This window comes from Panthera pardus, unplaced genomic scaffold, assembly GCF_024362965.1.
Source record: "Panthera pardus isolate Hobbes unplaced genomic scaffold, ASM2436296v1 HiC_scaffold_2, whole genome shotgun sequence".
In the NCBI taxonomy this organism is placed as follows: domain Eukaryota; kingdom Metazoa; phylum Chordata; class Mammalia; order Carnivora; family Felidae; genus Panthera; species Panthera pardus.
The window spans coordinates 62,057,779-62,078,026 of NW_026526765.1; the positions used below are offsets into that span (position 1 = coordinate 62,057,779).

Here is a 20,248-nt window from a genome sequence, read left to right on the forward strand (position 1 = left end):
ATCTAACATGAGTGGTGTGCTTATAAGAGGAGATTAGGACACAGAGAACACACAGACTGAGGGACGACCACGTGTGAACACAGTTAAGAAAACAGCGGTCTCTAAGCCAAGGCGAGAGGCCTAGTGAGAGACCAAATCTGCTAACCCTTTGATCTTGGACTTTCAGCCTCCAAAACTGTGAGGAAATAAACCTCTGTTGTTTAAACCACCCAGCCTGTGACATTTTGTGGCAGCAGACTGAGCAAACCAATACTCTGCAGTTCCCTGGCAGGCCCCCTCCACAGGAGACCCGATTAATGCTTGCAACCGCTGTGTGAGATGGGGATTATCATCCCATTTTACAGATGCAGAACTGAGCCTCGGGACAACTGAGGGACTTGCAGAGGGTCTTGCGGAAAGTTAATGGAGGAGGCGGGAGCCAAAGGCAGGTGTGTGGGTTCCGGAGCTGGAGCCTTTACCACTACGCGACCATGGCCGCCGGGAAAGGGGACCTGCCTGGGGAGGAGCTGTATTCGAGGTGAGAAAGTGCTGGGGGCAGAGAGGGCCACGGGTGCAGTCCTGCCGCTGCACTCCTCCGCCCAGCCTAGCGCAGGAGGCAGAGGCTGGGCTCTGAGGCCCTCGGTGTGGGTTCCAGTTCTGGCTCCACCTTTTATCGCCTGCATGGCCCTGCACAAGCCGCATGCTTGAGATTCCACAGCGTGAGATGGAGGACGGTGGTGAGAACAAGAACACCCCTTACAGGATTTTCAGGAGCACTGCATAAGCGAATGCACACAGTGGCCCTCGGTCAATGCCGAAAGGTAAATGTTTCCTATTATTAAATTACAGTGGAGATCACTGACAAGGCAGGATGCGTGTGACAAGTGTATATTTAACAAGCCCCGCTGGTCTCCCAGAAAGGGTATTGATACAGGCAAGCCCTTTGCGTGAGGGTGACCAGCATCTCCCTGACACCCAGTGGCTCTGGTAATAATTAAAGGTGACTCTGGGCATACAAGTCACTGTCAGCACACCCACGAGTTCAACCACTCCAAGTGTGTACATGAGAAACTGAAAACAGGACGATAATCGCGGTGAAATACATCAATGAGGATTTGCTAAGCTTACGCTCTATGCAAAGTCCTACGGCAGAAGCACTCAACATGTGTGTTCTTGATCACAACTTACGGGAGTTTTCATTTACCAGAGGGAGGCCGAGAGCTATCATGAATAAAAGCCAATGCCAAATCACAAGAATGAAGGGGAAGGAAAAAAGCCTGGGCTTTAACGCCAGAGACGCCTGGGTTCAAATCCCAGCTCCGCTTACTAGCAATACAACCTTGGGCAGTGGACCTAACCTCTCTTTGTCTCAGGTGTATCTGTAGAATAGGCTGAAGATATCAACCCGTTGGGACTTCTGTGAAGACTGTTATCAAGGGCGTAAGGTCCCCGGCACAGAGAGGTGCCTCTAGCAGCAGCAGCAGCAGCAGCAGCAGCAGCAGCAGCAGCCGCACATGTTTTGAACATACACAGACCAGGCAGGCAAGTAAGGTGATCCTGGGCATCGTGTTGGAACACTGTGGCTCCATTAACGAAATCTGAAGGCTAAGAGGAGATTGAAATGAGCCAGGAAGCAAAGTGGGGAAGAAAGTAGAGGATACAGAACTGCTCATGAGAATACTTGGGTAAGCCAAAAGCTTTAGTGGCTTCCCACCGGAGGCCCCCAGGCCACCACTGGCAGAGCCGTATGCTGACATCATGGAACAACGAGCAGTTAAGTTTCAAGGTTGGGTTATGTCTGTGTTTTCTGGAAAAGAATGTCGGGTATGTGAGCTTTTAAAATGGATCAGCTTCAGCAAAGAGAGACAGGATAAAGGCCAGAAATAAAAAAGGGGACTGGTTCTAGTTGAAGTGGGGGGTGGAGACTGGCGGGAGGCACCCCAACACCCCCAGGAAACTCCAGGGATCCATGAGCTCCCGGCTGCACACAGAGTCAGGCCTCAGCTTTGGCACATGGTCCACAACATCCTGAGCTGCGCTTGGCTGATTTCAGAACATTCTGAGCCAGGTAGCGGTGGTGCCTGTCAGCAAATATTGTTTGCCGACATGCTTGAACAACGGTGTGTGTGTGTGTGTGTGTGTGTGTGTGTGTGTGTGTGTGTACAAAACGCTGGAAACTTATTGTCTTGAAGGAGAAGGTGGTTTTATCATATTTTTCAGCACTCCAAGGAAAAGAAAACCAAACCTTTATACTATGCAAGTTGGATTTCTGGTTTCGAGAGGAGGGTGAATAGCAGCTTCCCCTCGATGCGAAAAAGCCAGGGAAATAAATAAATACAAAGCCAAGCTCAGAAGGAGGAAGGGGAGAAGTTAGCGGACCAGGAATTGTGAGGACTCACAGATGGACAGAGGCAGCAGAGGGAGGCTGTGGCCCAGGGCTGCTACAGGGGTACCTGCCACCAAAGGTGGAGCAGGGCTGAGGTCTGCCAGACTTCAAGGTGGCGGAGCCTGGGAACAGGGTGCCCAGGAGCAAGCAACAGGGGATTAACTGAGATACCAGAGCAGAAGCAGCCAGGCTGGTTGATTCCTCACACCCCTTCTTGCCATTCTTTTAGGGCAGGCAGAGTAAAGAAGGTGATTGCTCATAAGTGGAAACAGGGAATGTGAGAGCTTGGGTCAGAGAGACCCCACACTATTCAGTGGCTGGCTTGGAAGTCCCCAACCTAGCGCTGGAACTGGTGGGAGCTGACCAGCACTTTGTGTACAAGCCCCTGCTGGACTGTCTGACTGCTGCCTCTTCTTGCACAGCCCAAGGCAAGTACTAACACCATGAGAAGAACGGAAATAAACCAACAGCACTGCAAAGGATATATGGCTGAGAAAAGAGATAATGGACTATAACAGTAGGACCTTAAATTCAACATATTTAATATTCTCAGAGTGTGATGGAAGGGCACCAAATTTGCGAAAGAACAGGCTCTGCTGAAACAAGAACAGGCGCCCGGGAAAAAGAATCATTACTGCACTCTCAGAAATGAAAATAATTGTGGAAATAAAATCAGCAACAGACTGAACTGTTAAACAGCAAATGAATGAACCAGAAGATGAGGCACAATGCTGGTGCACCTGGGTGGCTCAGTTGGTTGGGCAACTGACTTTGGCTCAGGTCATGATCTCACGGTTGATGAGTTCAAGCCCCACATCGGGCTCTGTGCTGACAGCTCAGAGCTTGGAGCCTGCTTCAGATTCTATGTCTCCTTCTCTCTCTGCCCCACCCCCCGCTTGCACTCTGTCTCTCTCTGTCTCTCAAAAATAAATAAACGTTAAAAAAAAAAAAAAAAAAAAAGATGAGGCTCAATGCTCCAAGAAGGCAGCACCAAGGGACAAAGATAGAAACGTGAAGAAAAAGTCAGGAGACGTGGAGAACAGGGGCAGAAGGTCACAAAGCTGTTTAATAACTGTTCCAGGAGGAAAGAATAAAGACGGTGAATGGAGGCACTGTTTAAAAAAGTAAAAGTGGGGAACTCTCTAGGAAGATCTCGAGGCCTAGATCAAAAAGGCCACCACAATGCTAAGCAGGTAAAAATAAAGAAAGTCACACCTAGACGCACTTTCGTGAAATCCAAGCATTTTAAAGATAATGAGCTCCTGCGAGAATCAGAGAAATGACAGATTATGAACGAGAGAATAAGAATTAGGGAGGTAGTAGCTCGTGACCAGCAGCACTAGATGTGAGAAGGGAACAGAGTGATCTATGCAAAGTGCCAAGGGAAGGGAACTTTCAACTTGGATTACAAAACCCAGTCACTGAAGAAGAAGAAAACAACACTCATTTCTCATCATGTCAAGAAAGCATGTACAGAAGTGAGGGGCTTGCTCTCAGCTGAAGACTGAGACATAGGGCCCAGATAAGCCATACAGGGTAGGGAAGGGAAACCAATGTGAATCAGGGGAGGCTTCCTAGAGGATTTAAAGAATGAATTTGATTTTGAGATGCCAAGTTCAGTTCAAAAAATGGCCTTCAGTGCCTTTTGTTTGTTTGTTTACTTATTTATTTTGAGAGAGAGTGAGAGAGAGAGCACAAGGTGGGGAGAAGTAGAGAAAAAGAGGGAGAGAGAGAAAATTCTAAGCAGGCTCTACATGGTCAGCACAGAGCCTGATGCGGGGCTCGAACTCATCAACCTGGAGATCATGACCTGAGCTGAAGTCAGACGTTTAACCGACTGAGCCACCCAGGCCGAGTGCCTTCTATGAGAAGGCAGGTGGAGTGCTAGGAGCTGGGTTAAAGCAAGGTCAGTCCTGGCAGAGAGAGTAAGAGAGCTGGAGAAGGGCCAGCTTGACCAGTGGGGTTCGCAGAAAAGCTGTGGAAACAGGCTTTGGTCGGAGACACGGCCTGGGGTGTGAAAAGATGCTCGGAAGAAGGCACATGTTTCATGTCGAATCGGATGTATATGTTTTACAGCAGCAAAATGGGGAACTGGGCATAGAATGATCTTTTAGCACAAATCAAGATGCCTTGAGTTCTCTGTAGATATGAAGTTGGAAAGGCCAGAAAGGCCAAAAAAAAAAAAAAAAAAAAAAAAGGCAAGAGGAACAGCTATGAAGTCTTCTTAGAACTTTGTGGGTGTTTCTGCTTTCCCCTTAGTCTGTCTACCTAGATTGGGATTTGCATTTTATAAAATTAGCTGGAGAGACTTTAGCTCTCTGCAGATAGCCCTCCCTCAATGGGCTGAAAGACATTTGGTTGAGGATGACTTTCTGGAGATGCCTGGGTAGAATCGGTGGTGGAGAGACCCAGGACGCAGCACCTTTGGGGAGCCACCTTCTGCTGAGCTGCCTGGGCAGCTGCCCCAGGGCATGAGGGGAAAGAGAGAGAGAGGCAGGAAGTGTCAGAGTGGGAGGGAACCAGCAGGTGCTTTGCAGATCTCTTAGAGAGTGATGAAAGACCCTCAGGGCAACCACACTTGTGCACTGGCTCAACAGTCATCCATCCACTGCTTATGTCCTGCAATCAGCCAAACGTTCACTTCTAAAGCACCCACTACGGACCAGCCCCAATGCCAGGGCTGTGGGTAAGAATGAAGAAGATACTCCCCGGCCTTCTGAGTGTTAGGCAGGAGGCTAGTGGGGAGACAGATTTTCACTGAATCGATATTCCTTGCAAACCTACCATGTGCCAAGCACTGTGCTAGCTGTAAGGACACAGGAGTGAAAAACAGACAAGGTGCCCGCCCTCCCGATGTTCCCAAATGTCCAGCAGATGGCTAACAATAGGAGGTTAACAGTCCTGGCTCAAATCTGGAGACAGACATGGGTTCAAATCCTGCCTCTGCCACCTTTCAGCTGTGTGACTTTGGACAGCACCTTTTTTCCTGAGCCAAAGCTTCCTCATCTGAAAAATGGGGATTGTTAATGGTCCTGCCTCACCAGAGTAAATGATTAAGAGAGAGACTGTGTGAAGTGCTGAGCTCAGTGCCTGGCAGCTGATTGCTATAGCATTACTTCCAGGCTCTCTGGGAGATACGGGAAACAGCCTCAAGCTCTGACTCCACGAGGAAAGGAGAAAGAAATGGAAGGAGAGAGAGGATTTATGTTGGCCTTGGTGCAGGAACAGAGCAGACAAGCAAAGGAGCGGGATGAAAAGGAGAGAGAGAAGCAAGAAGGGAAGTAGGTGGTGATAAAAACAGAATACAAGGCAGTCACAAAAGATCACATAGTGTATGGTTCCACTTATATGAAATGTTCATGTAGGCACAGCAACAGAAACAGAAAGCAGATTAGTGGCTGCCTAGGGCTGGGGGCAGGGGGGCTGAGAACAGTTGAGGGGAAACAGGGAGTGGCAGCTAATGTATACAGCCTTTCTGTTTTGGGTGTTGAGAACGTTCTAACACTGAATGTGGTTGCACAATTCTGTGAATATACTAAAAAACACTGGATTGTATACTTTAAGTCAGTGATGTGTATGGTGTGAATTATATATCAGTAAAGCTGCCACAAAGAAAGGAGAGAAGGGAGGAAGGGAGGAAGGGAGAGAGGGAGGGAGAGAGGAAGGAAGAGAGGGAAGAGGGGAGGAAGGAAAAGAGGAAGGGAGGGAGGGAGGGAGGCTCATGAGGAGAGAAATGAGAGAAGCAGGAGGTGGTGCCGTGGTTTAAGAATCACAAGTAGGCAAAGGGACACCAGGTCCACTCACCTCGACCTTCAGACCCGCCTGGAAGCTGATGCCATCAGGGATGGTTGTCTGGAACTCAGCAATAGTGTAATACTCTTCCTCCACTTGGGGTGGAACGGGAGGCTTGGGCAGGTTAAGACCTCGAGGCTGGCACAATTAAACACAGTGCTAAATCCAGGGTAAGTCCATTGTCATTGGCTGAAGGGGGGAGGCGCTAAGGGTCGGGGGCACACGATCACCCTCGAGGGGAGCTGGTGGACCCGTTTGGATTCTAAGGGACAAAACACAGAGGACCATCTGTGCAGATCGTCTCCTAGATGGTTCACTGGACCATCAGCTTCAGAGTGAGGAGGAGAAACATGGGACATTTACCTACAATCATGAAAATCTGGGGCAGGACAACAGTCTCTGAATTCAAGAGGCAGTGAGGGTTGTGGAAAGAACACGGGCTTGCAGGTCAGACCCATCTGGGTTGGAAATACTGCTTATGCGTGCTGTGCACCTTTGGACAAATCACTTCCCCTTCTGGAGCCTCAGTTTCATCTCCTGTAGAATGGGGATCTACCTGGTGGGATCACTGTAAGCATTCAATAGGTCCACGTAATGAAGCACCCAGCACACTGCAGGGTGCCCAACTGGTGCTCAATAAATGGTAGAAGGCTCAATTTTCAAAGTATTGGTTAGAAAAGGTACCTAAAGAATTAAAAACAGAGTCTGAAAGGAAAATACCAGAACGGCATCACAAACAATACTTATGCCTCATCCCAGCTTTGGTTTCGAGTTACCTTCTCTGAGAAGACTGATCTACAATAAAGCAAAGTGGGCTCAGGAAGCAGAGGGCACATCCTGAGAGCTAACCGTGGCAGAGCCATAGGTAACTTGCATCACTCCCAGGGGACCCTAGCCTTTCCCCCTCTGACCAGACCAACACTTGTCTGGTCTGCGACACTTGTCCAGGCAGCTGTGTGGAGAGGCAAGAGAACATCTCTGGAAAGGGCAAGGTGGGAGTGAGGGACCAGATTCGGATTAGGGCCTGGCTTCCCGGCAGCAAGGGTCCACTTACTATGGTCATATCTCGGCGAGGAGGGGGTCTCTGCCTCATCTTGGGCGATCCTACAAAGAGACGAGAGCTTACTGCACACACATGCAGAATTCTGCAGATGGAATTCTTCAGGGGGACACCAGGCAGGCATTTGTGAGCCGCTGTGACCCTTCTTGTGGGAAGAAACAGCCTGACTGGGAAGGGGCCGCTCAGACTTGGCTCGGGACTATGAGGACTGCCCGTGTGCCGGAGCGGCATGAGGCTCTCCAGACAGGCCCACGATGTAGGCTTCGGTGGAACACAGGCGTGGTAATGCCTGCCTGCCACCCAGGGGCAGTGGCAGAGATGAAAGGTAAGGGTGCAAACGAGACCGGGGGCACCTGGTGGGCGTGCAATGTTAAACCACACGTAAACAGAACAAACAATTGTGGGCTGACGACATCAGGGGTTTCTACTCTGGAACTGGGCTGCCCTTGCTCTGAGTCTCAGGCTCAGGAGGATGACTGCGTAATGGTCCAGGCTCCTGGCTCAAGGCGGAACATGTGTCATCCCCTGAGCTGGCTCAGCACAGGTCCACACGGAGGGCAAGTCTGGCAGCTGGGATGTACTAATCTCTTAAATCCCCATTTCCCCTGTCTTCTGTTAGAATTAGTTAGCGATGGAGTTTTAGCCAGCCACTAAGCTGCCTATGTAAAGACTGCACTTCCCAGACTCCCTTGCAGCTAGGTATTGCCATGTGACTAAGTTCTGGCCAGTGGGACGTGACAGAGTGGAGAGCATGTAGCTTCTGAGTCAAGTCCTCCACTTCCCCCTGCCTTCTTCACTGGCTGGACTAGTGGGGCACCACCCTGGACCAGCAAGATGAGGGCAACACAAGATAGCGTCTAAGAAGACCTTTGACTGCACAGAGCTGCCCCAGCAGCCCTGGACGCAGAGCCGGACAGCTTTGTGAGAAAGAAATGAACATCTAAATGATCTGAGCCCCTGTTACTGGGGGTTGGGGGGGTGTGAGGCAGGGGTAGGGAGAGTTTGCTTGAGCATCGGAACCCATCTCCTAACAAAGACATGGGGGTTCAGATTCTTATTTGCTCAGCGTTAATGGGAATCCTGTGCTCTTGGCCATGATAGATTAGAATCACAAAAGCCAGGGGCTGGCCAGAACCCCCGCCATGGCATGCCAGTGTTTTTTTTTTTGTTTTTTGTTTTTTTTCCTGAGACATCAGCTGAGCAGAGAATGGAGAAATTCTTGAGTTTCAAGAATTCACTGACTTTTACAAGTTTGCTGAGCTGCTGTAAACAGTTGGAGAAGATTAGCTGGGCCAGGGGACTTTCCCAGCAGACGGCTTCCTCCTGCCCTGCACAACTGGGGCAGGGTCACGTGCCCGGGGGTGGAGTCCCATGCTCACTGCAGACAACAATAAGGAACCCATACTCTCAGGTGTGTTGGGAACATTCAACGGAAGCATATATACAGAAGGCTTTGGAAAGTAAGATGCATAAAGAACTGTTGTTCGAGTCATCTCAACGCAAGGTCAACAACTTCTGGCTCAGAAACGAGGCCCTAAAGAGAGGGCACAGGTGTTGGGGTCAGGTGGGCCTGGGTTCAAGTCCCGGCCCTACCATTTACTAGCTGGGTGGCCCTGGACAAATCACCTCATCTCTCTGGTTCCTAATCTGTAAAACAAAACTAATTTAGTCCCTCTGAGGTTGTTACAAGGAGCCAATGAGACTAAATGTAAGATTCCTGGTACACAGTAGGGCTTGAGAGATAGAAGCTATCACGATCAGCGCAAGATCGTGGAAAAACCATGGTCTGGAACAAGCTCCCCAGGGTTTCTGGGACTGTTTTCCTGTCTACAGGATGTTGGGCAGCAGGGCTGTTGTGAGGATGAGGGACACGTGAGGAGCTCCGAGCACGGAGCCTGGCACATAGTAGGTCCTCAGCCCCCGAGAGCTCGGTGGGGCGTCACTCACTCTGCTTGATGTCGCTGTCGGGCCCTGGGCGGCCTTCAAACCGGCCGTCCCTCTGGTTGTTGAGCAGCTCTCTCTCCCTGCCCACCGTACTCTGCTGCCGGGAAACTCCGTCCAGGTCGAGAACGCCGGTGTGGGCGGACGAGCCGGGGCCCAGCTTCGGGGGTGAGGGCTCCCCACTGCTCTTCTTTAGGTAGGAGGCTGGGGCCCAGCCCTCTTTGCCCTGGTACCTGGGAAGAGGAGGGATGCTGGACAGGCTGCTCTGCCAGACGCACAGAAAGAAGCCGTGTTCCTACCACGCACTGCACTTCAAGTCCCAGACGGCAGGAACGATGGGCCAGAGGCTGGCACACCCCTTGCTGACCTCAGCTCGGCATTCAAGGCCTTTCCAACCCGCCCTCTGCCTGCCTCCCCAGCCTCATCTCTTAACAGCAACCCCCATGCCCCTCCTACCGCACGAGGCTTGCAGTCTCCCAAACGCACCACCATCGTTCACTCCGGCGGCCTCTGCTCTTGGAAACTCTGTGTCGGGAAAGCCCCTTCCCACTGTCCTTCCTGTTCTTTCTTCCCCAGCTCTGCTTACTGTCATTTCCTTTCTCAAGCCTTCCCTGAGCCTCACAGAGAATGAACCCCTCCCTCCACGGTGACCCAGTGTCTCCCGCACACAACACCACCCTAGCACCTGGGACACACAGTGCACTTGGCTGTGGCGGTTCTGTCTCCCCAGCTAGAACACGAGCTCCTGGGGTACGCTGCACCTGACTGATCTCTGTGTGGCAAGAGCCTCGGTGCCAGGGAGTTGAATAAAGAAATAAAAGGACAAGTGGACAAACTGCCCACGGGCCTGGCAAAGGCGAGCAGCCATAAAGCTCTGCTACACTCACTGTCCCGTCACAGTCATCACAGAGATGACAACAGTGATAACTGCCACTTAGTGGGCACCTACTGTATGCCAGTCTGTTCTACCCACTTTCCCGCTGTTGACGTACTTCACGCATCCAACCCTGGGAGGTGGCAGAAACGGACTGAGACCTAGGCAGTTGGCACCAGTCTAGTCTCTGCTCCTAACCTGTTTTGCTGCCTCTTCCCAGCAGCCCCAGCTTCTGGCACAAAGCTTGGCACAGGCAGGGCATGGCTCCAGTCACACTGGTTAACATGTAGATTAAACATGCATTCAGGGGGCGCCTGGGTGGCTCAGGAGGTTAATTGGCAGACTCCTGGTTTCGGCTCAGGTCACAGTCTCAAGTTTTCGTGAGTTTGAGCCCCACGCTGGGCTCTGTGCTGGCAGCATGGAGCCTGCTTGAGAGTCTCTCTCTCTCTCTCTCTCTCTCTCTCTCTCTCTCTCTCTCTCTGTGGCTTCCCCCACTCATACTATATCTTTAAAATAAATAAACTTAAAAAATAAAAAAACAACCACCATGCATTCAGATGGGAACCAAGCCGGTCAGGAGCTGGTTCCACGACTTGCTAAGAGTCAGCTGGTGGTCACTGAACTGCAGAGTGACCGAGACCCTGACGGACAGCTCACTGAATTCCAAAGGGATTCAATGAATGCGATCGCTTAATTCTCTGCACAACAGAGCTCAGTTTCATAGCATGAGCCGAGGGGTCAAATTGGACCAGAGGGGTGCTGGAGCCTGCTTGCACCAACTGGTGAGCGTCAACTGTGTTCGTCTCTTCCGAACTCCACATTTAGTGACGTTGCACGGGAGGCTTGGAATCACCCGGTGGGACTATGTACACTTTGGAAAACACCACAACTCAAGGGTAGTTTTCCCTTGAGAACCGGATGTCAACTATTTGCAAGCACCCCGCTGCTCTGGCCCACATAATGCATGCCCACACCTTTGGGGGAGAGTGGAAGAGACCTGAATGGCTGGAGATGATATATGGCAAGGCCAAATCTCTCGTCAAGAATCACTTCAAGAACTAAATAGCACTGTTTCAGTGACGAAAAAGGTCCTTTATAACTGGAAGCCAATTTACAGGAGACAGAAATCTGCAGGATGTGATGCCTTTCAATCTTAAAATATCTTCTGAGAGGGAGCAAATCTTGTCCTAACTGGAAAATGTCATGCTACCTAGAATCCAGGCCCTCGGCATGAGACAATTCACTGTCTGAGGTCACAAAGCCACAAGCAGAGCAGCACACGTAGAGGTGAGTGGCTCTGGGGTGAGAAAGGTACAGGTTTAAATCCTGGTTTGTCACTTTCCAGCCTCAGCTGAACCTTCAGATGATGGCATGCGTCGCTGACATCCTACCGCAACCTCAGGAGGGACCCAAGTAAGTCACTCCTTGAATTCCAGAGCCACTAAGTTTTGGGATAATTCGTAATGTAGCTGACACCATATACACTCAGGATATGTTAGGTGTCACTGTCACTACTCCTGCTTCAAACCTCAGTTCTGTAGACCCCTCCCAGGAAGCCATCCTGCCCCCTGAGCTCAGGAGCTCCTCTTCTGTGCTCCAGAGTCCCCATGCATCACCACCCTGCCGGGGGACTGAGCCTGCCTGCTGTGCCTGCTGGTGTGAACCTCCGTGTCTTTCTCACTGTTGACTCCCCAACTCCCAGAAAAGGGCTTGGCCCAGTACAGATTCTTGGTGTGTGTTTGTTGAGTGAATGAATGAAATGCCACAGGCTGAACCCCAATGAATGGCCCTAATATCCTGCATCACATTGCTGTATAGACACCAGGTCCCAAGGACTTCTTTTTTTGCCCTGATGTCTTGTTGCCACTGCCTGCCTACTAAGGTAACCAAGGAGGGGTTCCCAGGACTAACACTGGGGAAGTGGCAGGCAGGCCAGGAGGAGTTGGCGCTCATAGGGTGCTGACTGCATCACATAGGCAAAAGAGCTGTGATAAAGAGTTCGAAAGCTGGCCTCCAGCTTATACTACTGAACTCTGAGATGAGGGCAATTTTTGGCTCTAGGATGAGCTGCGGTCCTGTGGTGTTATGCATCCTGTTGGTGTCAGAGCAGGGCTGGAGTGGGAAATCACCCGCACAGGGCAATGCAGCGTCTCCTTACGAGAAACACATGGGGGTGGAAACCAGTCTTGCTCAACAGGGTTACCGCTATCTGTGGTTTGGGGCATCTGGAGGTTTTGTCTATTGCGGATTTTTAGAGAAGGATCTGGATAGGGAGGGAGTCTAAACGGCATCGAGGAGAAGCATCCTTTTGTGGCTCAGGCCAAAACCTCATCCCATCCATCCGTAATCACTTACAGACCTCTGAGCAGCCAGAGACCATGTGACCACTCAGTTGCAGCAGGTACCTGATCTTCCACCAGCCTTCCAGGTTCTTCTGGATCACCTCCACCACAGCCCCTCGCTCTAGATTCATTTCATCCTGGTCTCGAGCTGTGTACGGGTAGATGACTGTGTACTTCTCCTCTGCAGGGACAAAGGGATGCTGGGTTAAGTCAAAGACAGTGAGAGTCCTGGGATGCTGACTGCCAAGGGCATGAGACGTGATACATGAGACGTCCTTGCCCATTGAAAGGAAGGATTTCCTCCAGAAGTTTCTGGGGACCCCCCAGGCCCTCATTTAGGCCTGGATGACCCTGTGCAAGCAGCAACAGGACACAGGTCAGGTCCCAATCCCTCTGAAATCCCTCAGGGTCATGCAGTCATCCTCATCTTCCTCAAGGTCAAAGCTGTGCTTCAAGGTTACTTTCCTTGACCTTGCTTTATGCAGTATTCCAACTCATGGCAACCTCATCCCCCTTACCCAGGTTTATTTTTTTCCTCATACCAGGAATTACCTTCTAACACACCATACAATTTACCTGGTGACTGTGTTTTGTGTCTGTGTTCTCTGCTAGAATACAAGCACCACGAAGGTAGGGATTTGTGTCTGTCTCAGTTACTCCTCTGTCTCTAGCACTGGGCACGGTACTGGCAATACTGTGTAACTATTCAGTAAATTAGTCAACGTTTAGTAAATGAATAGTTCCCAAAGGCCTGGTGGGAGCCACCTAGCTCATGCCAGAGGGGGTTAAGTCATCTGTGGCTCCTCCACAGTTCTTGCTGGTAGAGGGTTCAGGGGTAAGCTGGATTTGGCAACAGCTGGTTTTAGGCTGAAATCCCTACCAAGGAGGCTACAGCTAGCAATTTTCTTTCTTCCTTTAATTTTTAAAAGCAATTGTCATTACCTAGTGGGTAACTGATCTTCATTTTTCATTAATTATTTTCAAGCTGCTGGATCCAACCACACCTGAAGCTTCAATTTTATTTTTAATATTTTGTTTTTTAAATTGAGATATAATTGACATTTAACACTGTATTCGTTTTAAGCGTGTCACATAATAATTTTATGCACACACATGACCGCACGCGCGCACACACACGTGTGCGCAGTGAAATCACTGCCTGCTTCAACTTTCGTTAATGTGACTGGGGTGCCTTCCACCTCACTCTCAGTGGTGCCTCACTCTTTCCCCTCAAAGCCATGGGACTATTTCTCAGGCTCTGCTTGGAGGACTGCTCACTGTCACAAGCTGGCAGGGCCCTCTGGAGAACAAGAGAATAGCTCCCGTGCTCAACACTGTCAGCAGGGACTCCTGAGACAGAACAGATGAGTGTCCCCAGGGACCCTGAAGAGGACACGGAAGGGCTTTCCTATTTAGCTTACATTCCGGCCCCCAGGGAGTGACCGAGCCAGCTGTGGGCTGGTGTTGATGGCCAGAGTGTTGGGGCCAACTCTCTTCTCTTTGGGAAAACACCACAAGCTGTCTGTGGCCTGCCCAGCTGGTGTCGAGGGAGGTGGAAAACACAGAGGGAGTTTATTTATTTATTGATCTAGCCCACTGACCTGCTCTGTGGGGGCTGAGCTGACTCAAGTTGCAGATATCCTGCGTACAGCAGAGTCAGCTGCTCTCCTCACTCATGGTAGCTGCAGGGTGGGTGCGGGTGCCGTGAGGGGTGCAGGGGGTAATTCAAACCCGTAGATGCACAGAAGTTCTCTCTGGTTGGGTGGGAAGGGTTGCTGCTTCAGTCCTAGACTAAATGCAGTCAGTCCTACGGGCCCTGGACTTCTGGGGGCCCACCCCTCACCTGAATTACACAGGGAGATTCTCCGGCACCCGGAGGCACTCTCTGGGCTCCATGAAACACTTAGTGATCCCGAACAAACCTTACGGTGGGAAACCTTGCAGACTGCATGGCAGGTGCCCGCTGACACTGCATGCTTAGCGTCCGTCTGCCCTTCCTCTGTCGCCACTACCAGCCTCCATCCACATGGTTTGGGTAAGGCTGACCTCACCACTGCCTTGGAGGGACGGGGAGGGTGCAGGACCCTGGCCTGGCCAAAGTGCTGTCTTCCCCTGGCCACTGTGATTGGTTCAGGGATAGCATGTGGGTCGGTCAGAACCAGTCCTAAGACTTGTGTTGAAGGAGAAGCACTTTCTTTGGTAGGTATCTCTGAAAGGTGCCTGGAATTGGTGTCATGAGAAAATGGTGTCGGCAAGGTAGACAGCAGAGCAGAGGGGAGGAGAGTTAAGTCCCAGGTCCCCATAATGTTTTCAAGCCCCTGGATCCAGCCGTGCTTGAAGCTAGTCCTTCCCCAGACTTTTCAGTGACGAGCTGATACATTTCCCTTTTGGCCTAGGACAGTTTGATGTGGGTTTCTTCCCCTTGTGATGTGTCTGCTAAAAGAAACAGGTCACTGGCTCAGCATTATAGAGGCCCCAGGCATTATTTTTCAACCTGGTAAACTTTAGAGCCCCAGGCCGAGAAATACTGCCCAAACCTACATACCAACACACGCAGAACAGGCAAGGTCACTGTTTCTCACATGCAACAGGCATGGGCAGTCCCCGAGCAGGAAGACGCATGCAGATGCAGGGACCCAGCTCCAAACACTGAACAGGGAAGAAAACCCCAAGGTAGGCACCTTGACGCCAGCTGATGGCATACAAGTCCCCCAGAGTCCGGCGGCGGCCCACAGGCCGGGGCAAAGACCAGTACCTCCATGAGACTGGACAGGCAGCATGTAGAGGTGAAGGGCAGAAGGCAGAGGTGAGAAGAAAGCACTCCCAGTGTCTGGAGGCAAAGGGGACGCTGAGTGCGCGTTCCCGTTTGGGAGGAATTATTTCTGAGCCTACGCCAAGCCCCAGGTATCTTAAAAGGACCAACTTCCTGAGTATTAACCTTGAACTCGGGTGCAGAGGCCACCAGTAGATATAATTCTATTCCTAGCGTGACTTATAAAGAGGCACTAAAAGAAGCCCTTGCGTCAAGGGAGAAGAAAAATGTGCAAACTTAGGAAAATGTGGTATCTCTCCACCTTTTAGCTGTGTGACCCCAAGCAAGTGTCTCTACCTTTCTGAGCCTGTCTCCTCATCTATCAGATGGGGTTAACAATCAGTCTCTTACAGCGGGGTGCCCACAATGGCAATCATCAACTGCCTAAGGGAGCTACAGCTCTCATGCAGAACACCACAACCCCTGAATCTGAGTGGATTCTTTGAGTTGGCCCAGCCCCTCAGAGCTTGGGGGCCCCACAAAACCACCAGTAAAACGACATACGTTTTCGATGAGGGGTGCTGGCTGTAATAAAACTAAATGCAAACCCACATACACATTTTTTATTAACCTTTCAGCACAGAATTATCCCCCTTCTTGTCACCCTCTTTTCTGATAAACACAAAAAGTGGTTTTGTGCTTTCCCCCAAACAGTCAGCTAAAAGCCCAAATAGTCACCCCTGGGTAAGGCATAGTTATTTAATAACTGTTCCTAGTTATTTATTGTCTCTGGTTCTTTGCCAAATGCTTTGCATGTGGAATCTCCTTTAATTAAGAAAAAAAATCTCACGGTACAGACATCATCATTTCCATTTTTAGAGGAGGAGGCTGAGGTGGAGAGAGGTTAAGGTGCTGGCCCGACTCAGCTAACTCACATTCAGGTCTGACTCTAAAACCCTTCGATTTATTAGCTAAGATGGACTCCTACTCTAGTCTCAGGAATGCTTCTAGTGGGGAAAACAGAGTCAGCTGGGCGTTAGCATTTTTGGCATTGCAGGAACCACCCTTCAGGACACCTGTAGGGTAAGTTCTCCAGGAAACGGAAGTGTGCGTGGAGAGGGTCAGTCCTAATGCTGACACCCAGACTGGTCGCTGAGAAAGCACATGTTGATAGATACTTTCAGATGTCTTGCGAATGAGCTGGAAGGAGCCCAGCATCTTGGCCATCAGAATGGTTCGAATGAGGAATAATGAGGTGCTGGGGTGATCAGGCTGGGGCCCTCCTGGGGGTCCCATGGAAGTGTTAGGTCCCCAGCTCTGGCCAGCCTCACCTGGGTTGGCTCCCAAAGGCCCCTAAGGGTGGGCTTGCTGTTAGTCCCAACCCCACGGCAATTGCAAGGCTCCAACTCCTTCCTACCTTCTTCAGGCTGTAGTGAAAACTCATCCTGCATACCATCCTGCCCTTCCAGGCAGGTTGCGGGGACCCAGCCTTGCTCTTCAGCCGTGCTGACAAACCACCAACCTGGAAAATGAGAGTGCAGACTGATGTTAGTTGGGTCAGATGTGAAGCTTGGGGGTCAGAGTATAATAATATGTTCAGCCACTATGAGTCCATGCTTAGGGTAAGGCAAAAAAGTTGCCATTTTATCATAGAACACAACTACCCATGTTAGCTGCCTGCTAACTGCTAAGAATAGCCTAAGAAGAAACCCACTTCTGGGGCGCCTGGGTGGTTAAGCATTGGGCTTCAGCTCAGGTCATGATCTCACAGTTTGTGAGTTTGAGCCCCATATCGGGCTCACTGCTGGCAGCACAGAGCCTGCTTTGGATCCTCTGTTCCCCTCCCTCTGTGCCTGCCCCCCCTTCTCTCTCTCTCTCTCTCTCTCTCTCACACACACACACACACACACACACACACACTCTCTCTCTCAAAAATAAATAAACATTAAAAAAAAAAAAAAAAAAAAGAAGGGGCACCTGGGTGGCTGAGTTGGTTAAACGTCTGACTCTTGGTTTCGGCTCAGGTCATAAACTCATGGTTTTTTGAGTTTGAGCCCCACACTGGGCTCCACGCTGACAGTGTGGAGCCTGCTTGGGATTCTCTGTCTCCCTCTCTGTCTGCCCTTCCCCTGCTCACGCTGTCTTTGTCTCTCTCAAAATAAATAAATAAACTTAAAAAGAAAGAAAGAAAGAAAGAAAGAAAGAAAGAAAGAAAGAAAGAAAGAAAAAAAAAAACCCACTTCTGAGCTGGGACAGGGGAGAGAAAGGTCGTCCTGAATGGTGAGAGTAAAGAATGTAGCTATCTTCACTAAGGTATGCAAGGCACTAACCCTTTTACTTACACTGTTTTATATAATCTTCAGATTATCATCCCCATTGCACAGATGAGGAAACTGAGGCTCCAAGAAGTCAGTACACTTTTCCAAGTTCACATGGCTCAGGGCAAAGCTGCTATGTGCACCCAGGGCTAAGAGATACTGAAGCCACTGCCCTGATGACTTATCTGAGACACTGAGTTTGCATTTGCTCGTGTCAATGTAAACCTGGCTGCAGTGTAACTGAGAGGCCTCTCACCCAGACTCAGGTCCTCCTCCTTTCGAGAAGGGCTTGTACCCTGTGGCAGGCAGAACAGTGACTGGCCAAAGATGTCTGTGTCCTAATCCTGGGAACCTGTGCCTATGTTAAGGAAATAAGGTTGCAGGTGGTGGGATCAAGGTTGCAAAGCAGCTGAACTACAAATAGGGGGTTATCTGGGGTTATCAGGGTGGGCCCCATGCATTACAGGGGAGGCAGAAGAAGAGTCAGGGAGGTGTGGCTCCGGAGGAAAGACGAGAGAGGCACAGTACTGCTGGCTCTGAGGACTGGGGAGGGACCATGAGCCAAGGGATGGTGTGGTCTCTAGAAATTGACTGGAAAAGGCAGAGAAGCAAATCCTATCCAGAACCTGCAGACAGGAACTCAGCCCTGCCAACGCCTTGATGTTAGCCCAGTGGGACCCAATTTGGACCTACAGAACTGTAAGATAAATAATTTATGTGGTTCGAGGCCACTAAGTTTGTGGTACTTCGTTGTAATGGCAACCGGAAATTAACACAGGGCCCAACAGGCTCTGCACAGTATAATGGAAAAACAGGATCTGCTCCCCAAGATCACATACCTCCAAGCCCTGGAGACCCCAAAAAAGAAGAGAAGGAAGGGGCAGCCTACTGAGTAGCCTTTCTGGTTTTACAGGGAGGCCTTTGCTTTTGACCTCCCTGACTTGGAAGTCACCTACTTTACTCAGCTGGACACTCCTTTTGCAATACAAGTTTTGGTGTGTGTGTGTGTGTGTGTGTGTGTGTGTGTGTGTGTGCGCGCGAGTGAATGGGGTGGATAAGTCTGTGGAAAACCAGAAATTAGAAGATACATCGTATGTCTTCCTAAGAACTCGTATCTGCCGGTATTTGTGTGGGGGTTCAGGAAACTCACTATATAACAACGACAGTAATGTGTGCCAGACCGTCGCAGTGCTTGACATCTGACTGGCGGGATCCTCACAACAGCCCTACGAGCTGCCTACTATTACTGCCCCATTCTACAGATGAGGAAGCCAAGGCTCAGAGAGAGGCAGTGACTTGACTAAGGTCACAAAGAAAGTGGCAGAGCCAGGATTCATTCCTAGGCTGTCCTAGCCTCACAGTCTCAGCTCTTAACTCTGCACCAATGCCTCATGCGTTGCTAGAGGGAGAGTAAATTGCCATGACCAGTTTGGAGGCAATTTGGCAGGATCTTAAAATTCAAAATATGTGTACCTACGGTCCAATAGTTCTATGTCTCATTGTCTAACCTAAAGAAACACTCACCAGTGTGGACAGATATTCTATTCATAGTAGAGAAAAATATGGCTTATGTAGATCAACAGTAGGCAGATGTTAAAGGAATAAAAGCTGAATGTTGACTAAAAAGTATGTTGCAGATCAAAATGATCAAAAGGTACAGAATGATAACACTGGGGTTAAACTATAAAGTTATATCAACACACACAAAATGTTGTGTGTGTGTGTGCATATGGTTATGTATCTATGTATGGGCACACATGTAGACATACAGTTCACACACATACACACATGCACAAAGACACATATATACATATACGTATATGTACGTGTATACAGTTATCAAGAAGGATTTGGAGTGAACCGTTAGAGGGTCTATTTGGGGTTTTGAAAGGGACTAATGTTGAAGCTAGTGGAAAAAGCAGATTTTAACTTTATGGTTGTTCTAAGAAGAATGTGTCCAGTATTATTTGGCTGGTAAAATACAACTAAAAATAAATGTTGCCAGTTTTTTGGCCCCAGGAAGATTTCACTGTCTGCCTCCTTTTCCCTGCCGCCTTCTGGACACACCAGGCTTATCCTCAACACCCCATCCTGGCTTCTACTCTCCTCCCAGCCGCGGAGTCTTCCCGACTTCCCGCAAGCGGGCTGCCCAGAGGGGTGGGGGCTGCCTTCCTTCGTCCCTGGGAAGCACATATTCATTCCCAGGAATTAGAAAGTCACGTGCCCTTGGGGCCAGCTGGAATTGGTTTGGAATTCCAGCTCGGTAACCTGTCATGAGATCTGGGGTGAGCGACCACGTCACTTAGCGTCTTGTTTCTTTGGCTGTGATGCGGGGATGGTAGTTGCTATATTGAGTAATTAACGAGTTTGGTTGGCTAAAGCAGATCTCATGACTGTGGTAACATGATTCAGATGCTGCTGCAAACACAGCTTTCCCTCTGTTTGTTGGCCGTTTGTTGGTCCTTAACTGGCCAATGGGGTGTCACAAAGACGGGCCTGCCAATCATATTATTAGGCAAGGTCACATTTTAGCCACAACAAAGCGGGTGGGTTTATGCCACTTTTTCCTGGAGAGGAGCTGCTCACCCCCTACTCCTTGCCCTTTTCTTTCGATAGTGCTGATGGCTACTCTGTGGCTAAGGAAGGCAACCGGGAGGGAAACCCACATCCTTGAGTACCTTTTGTGTGCCAGGCACACTCTAGGCACTATCTCATTGGATCCTTATAATAGCTCTTTGAAGTAGCAGCGTTTTCTATTTTGCATATTTTGCATATGAGAGAATTGATGGTCTGAGAGGAGCAGC

The 20,248-nt window shown here is 49.9% G+C and overlaps 1 protein-coding gene across 2 annotated transcripts in view; it reads right to left on the minus strand.

The window, feature by feature from the left end:
* SH3PXD2B (SH3 and PX domains 2B) overlaps positions 1-20,248 on the minus strand; it is a 102,240-nt gene that overhangs the window by 4,857 nt on the left and 77,135 nt on the right. Inside the window, exons 8-13 of one of the 2 annotated variants that reach the window (XM_053907096.1) lie at positions 16,544-16,648; positions 15,056-15,139; positions 12,434-12,555; positions 9,165-9,387; positions 7,212-7,261; positions 6,170-6,295 (exon numbers count right to left, since the gene is read on the minus strand). In XM_053907096.1, the coding sequence (XP_053763071.1) occupies positions 6,170-6,295; positions 7,212-7,261; positions 9,165-9,387; positions 12,434-12,555; positions 15,056-15,139; positions 16,544-16,648 (710 nt within the window). The remainder of the gene's footprint in view (positions 1-6,169; positions 6,296-7,211; positions 7,262-9,164; positions 9,388-12,433; positions 12,556-15,055; positions 15,140-16,543; positions 16,649-20,248) is intronic. The other variant, XM_053907097.1, reaches the window with a different exon arrangement.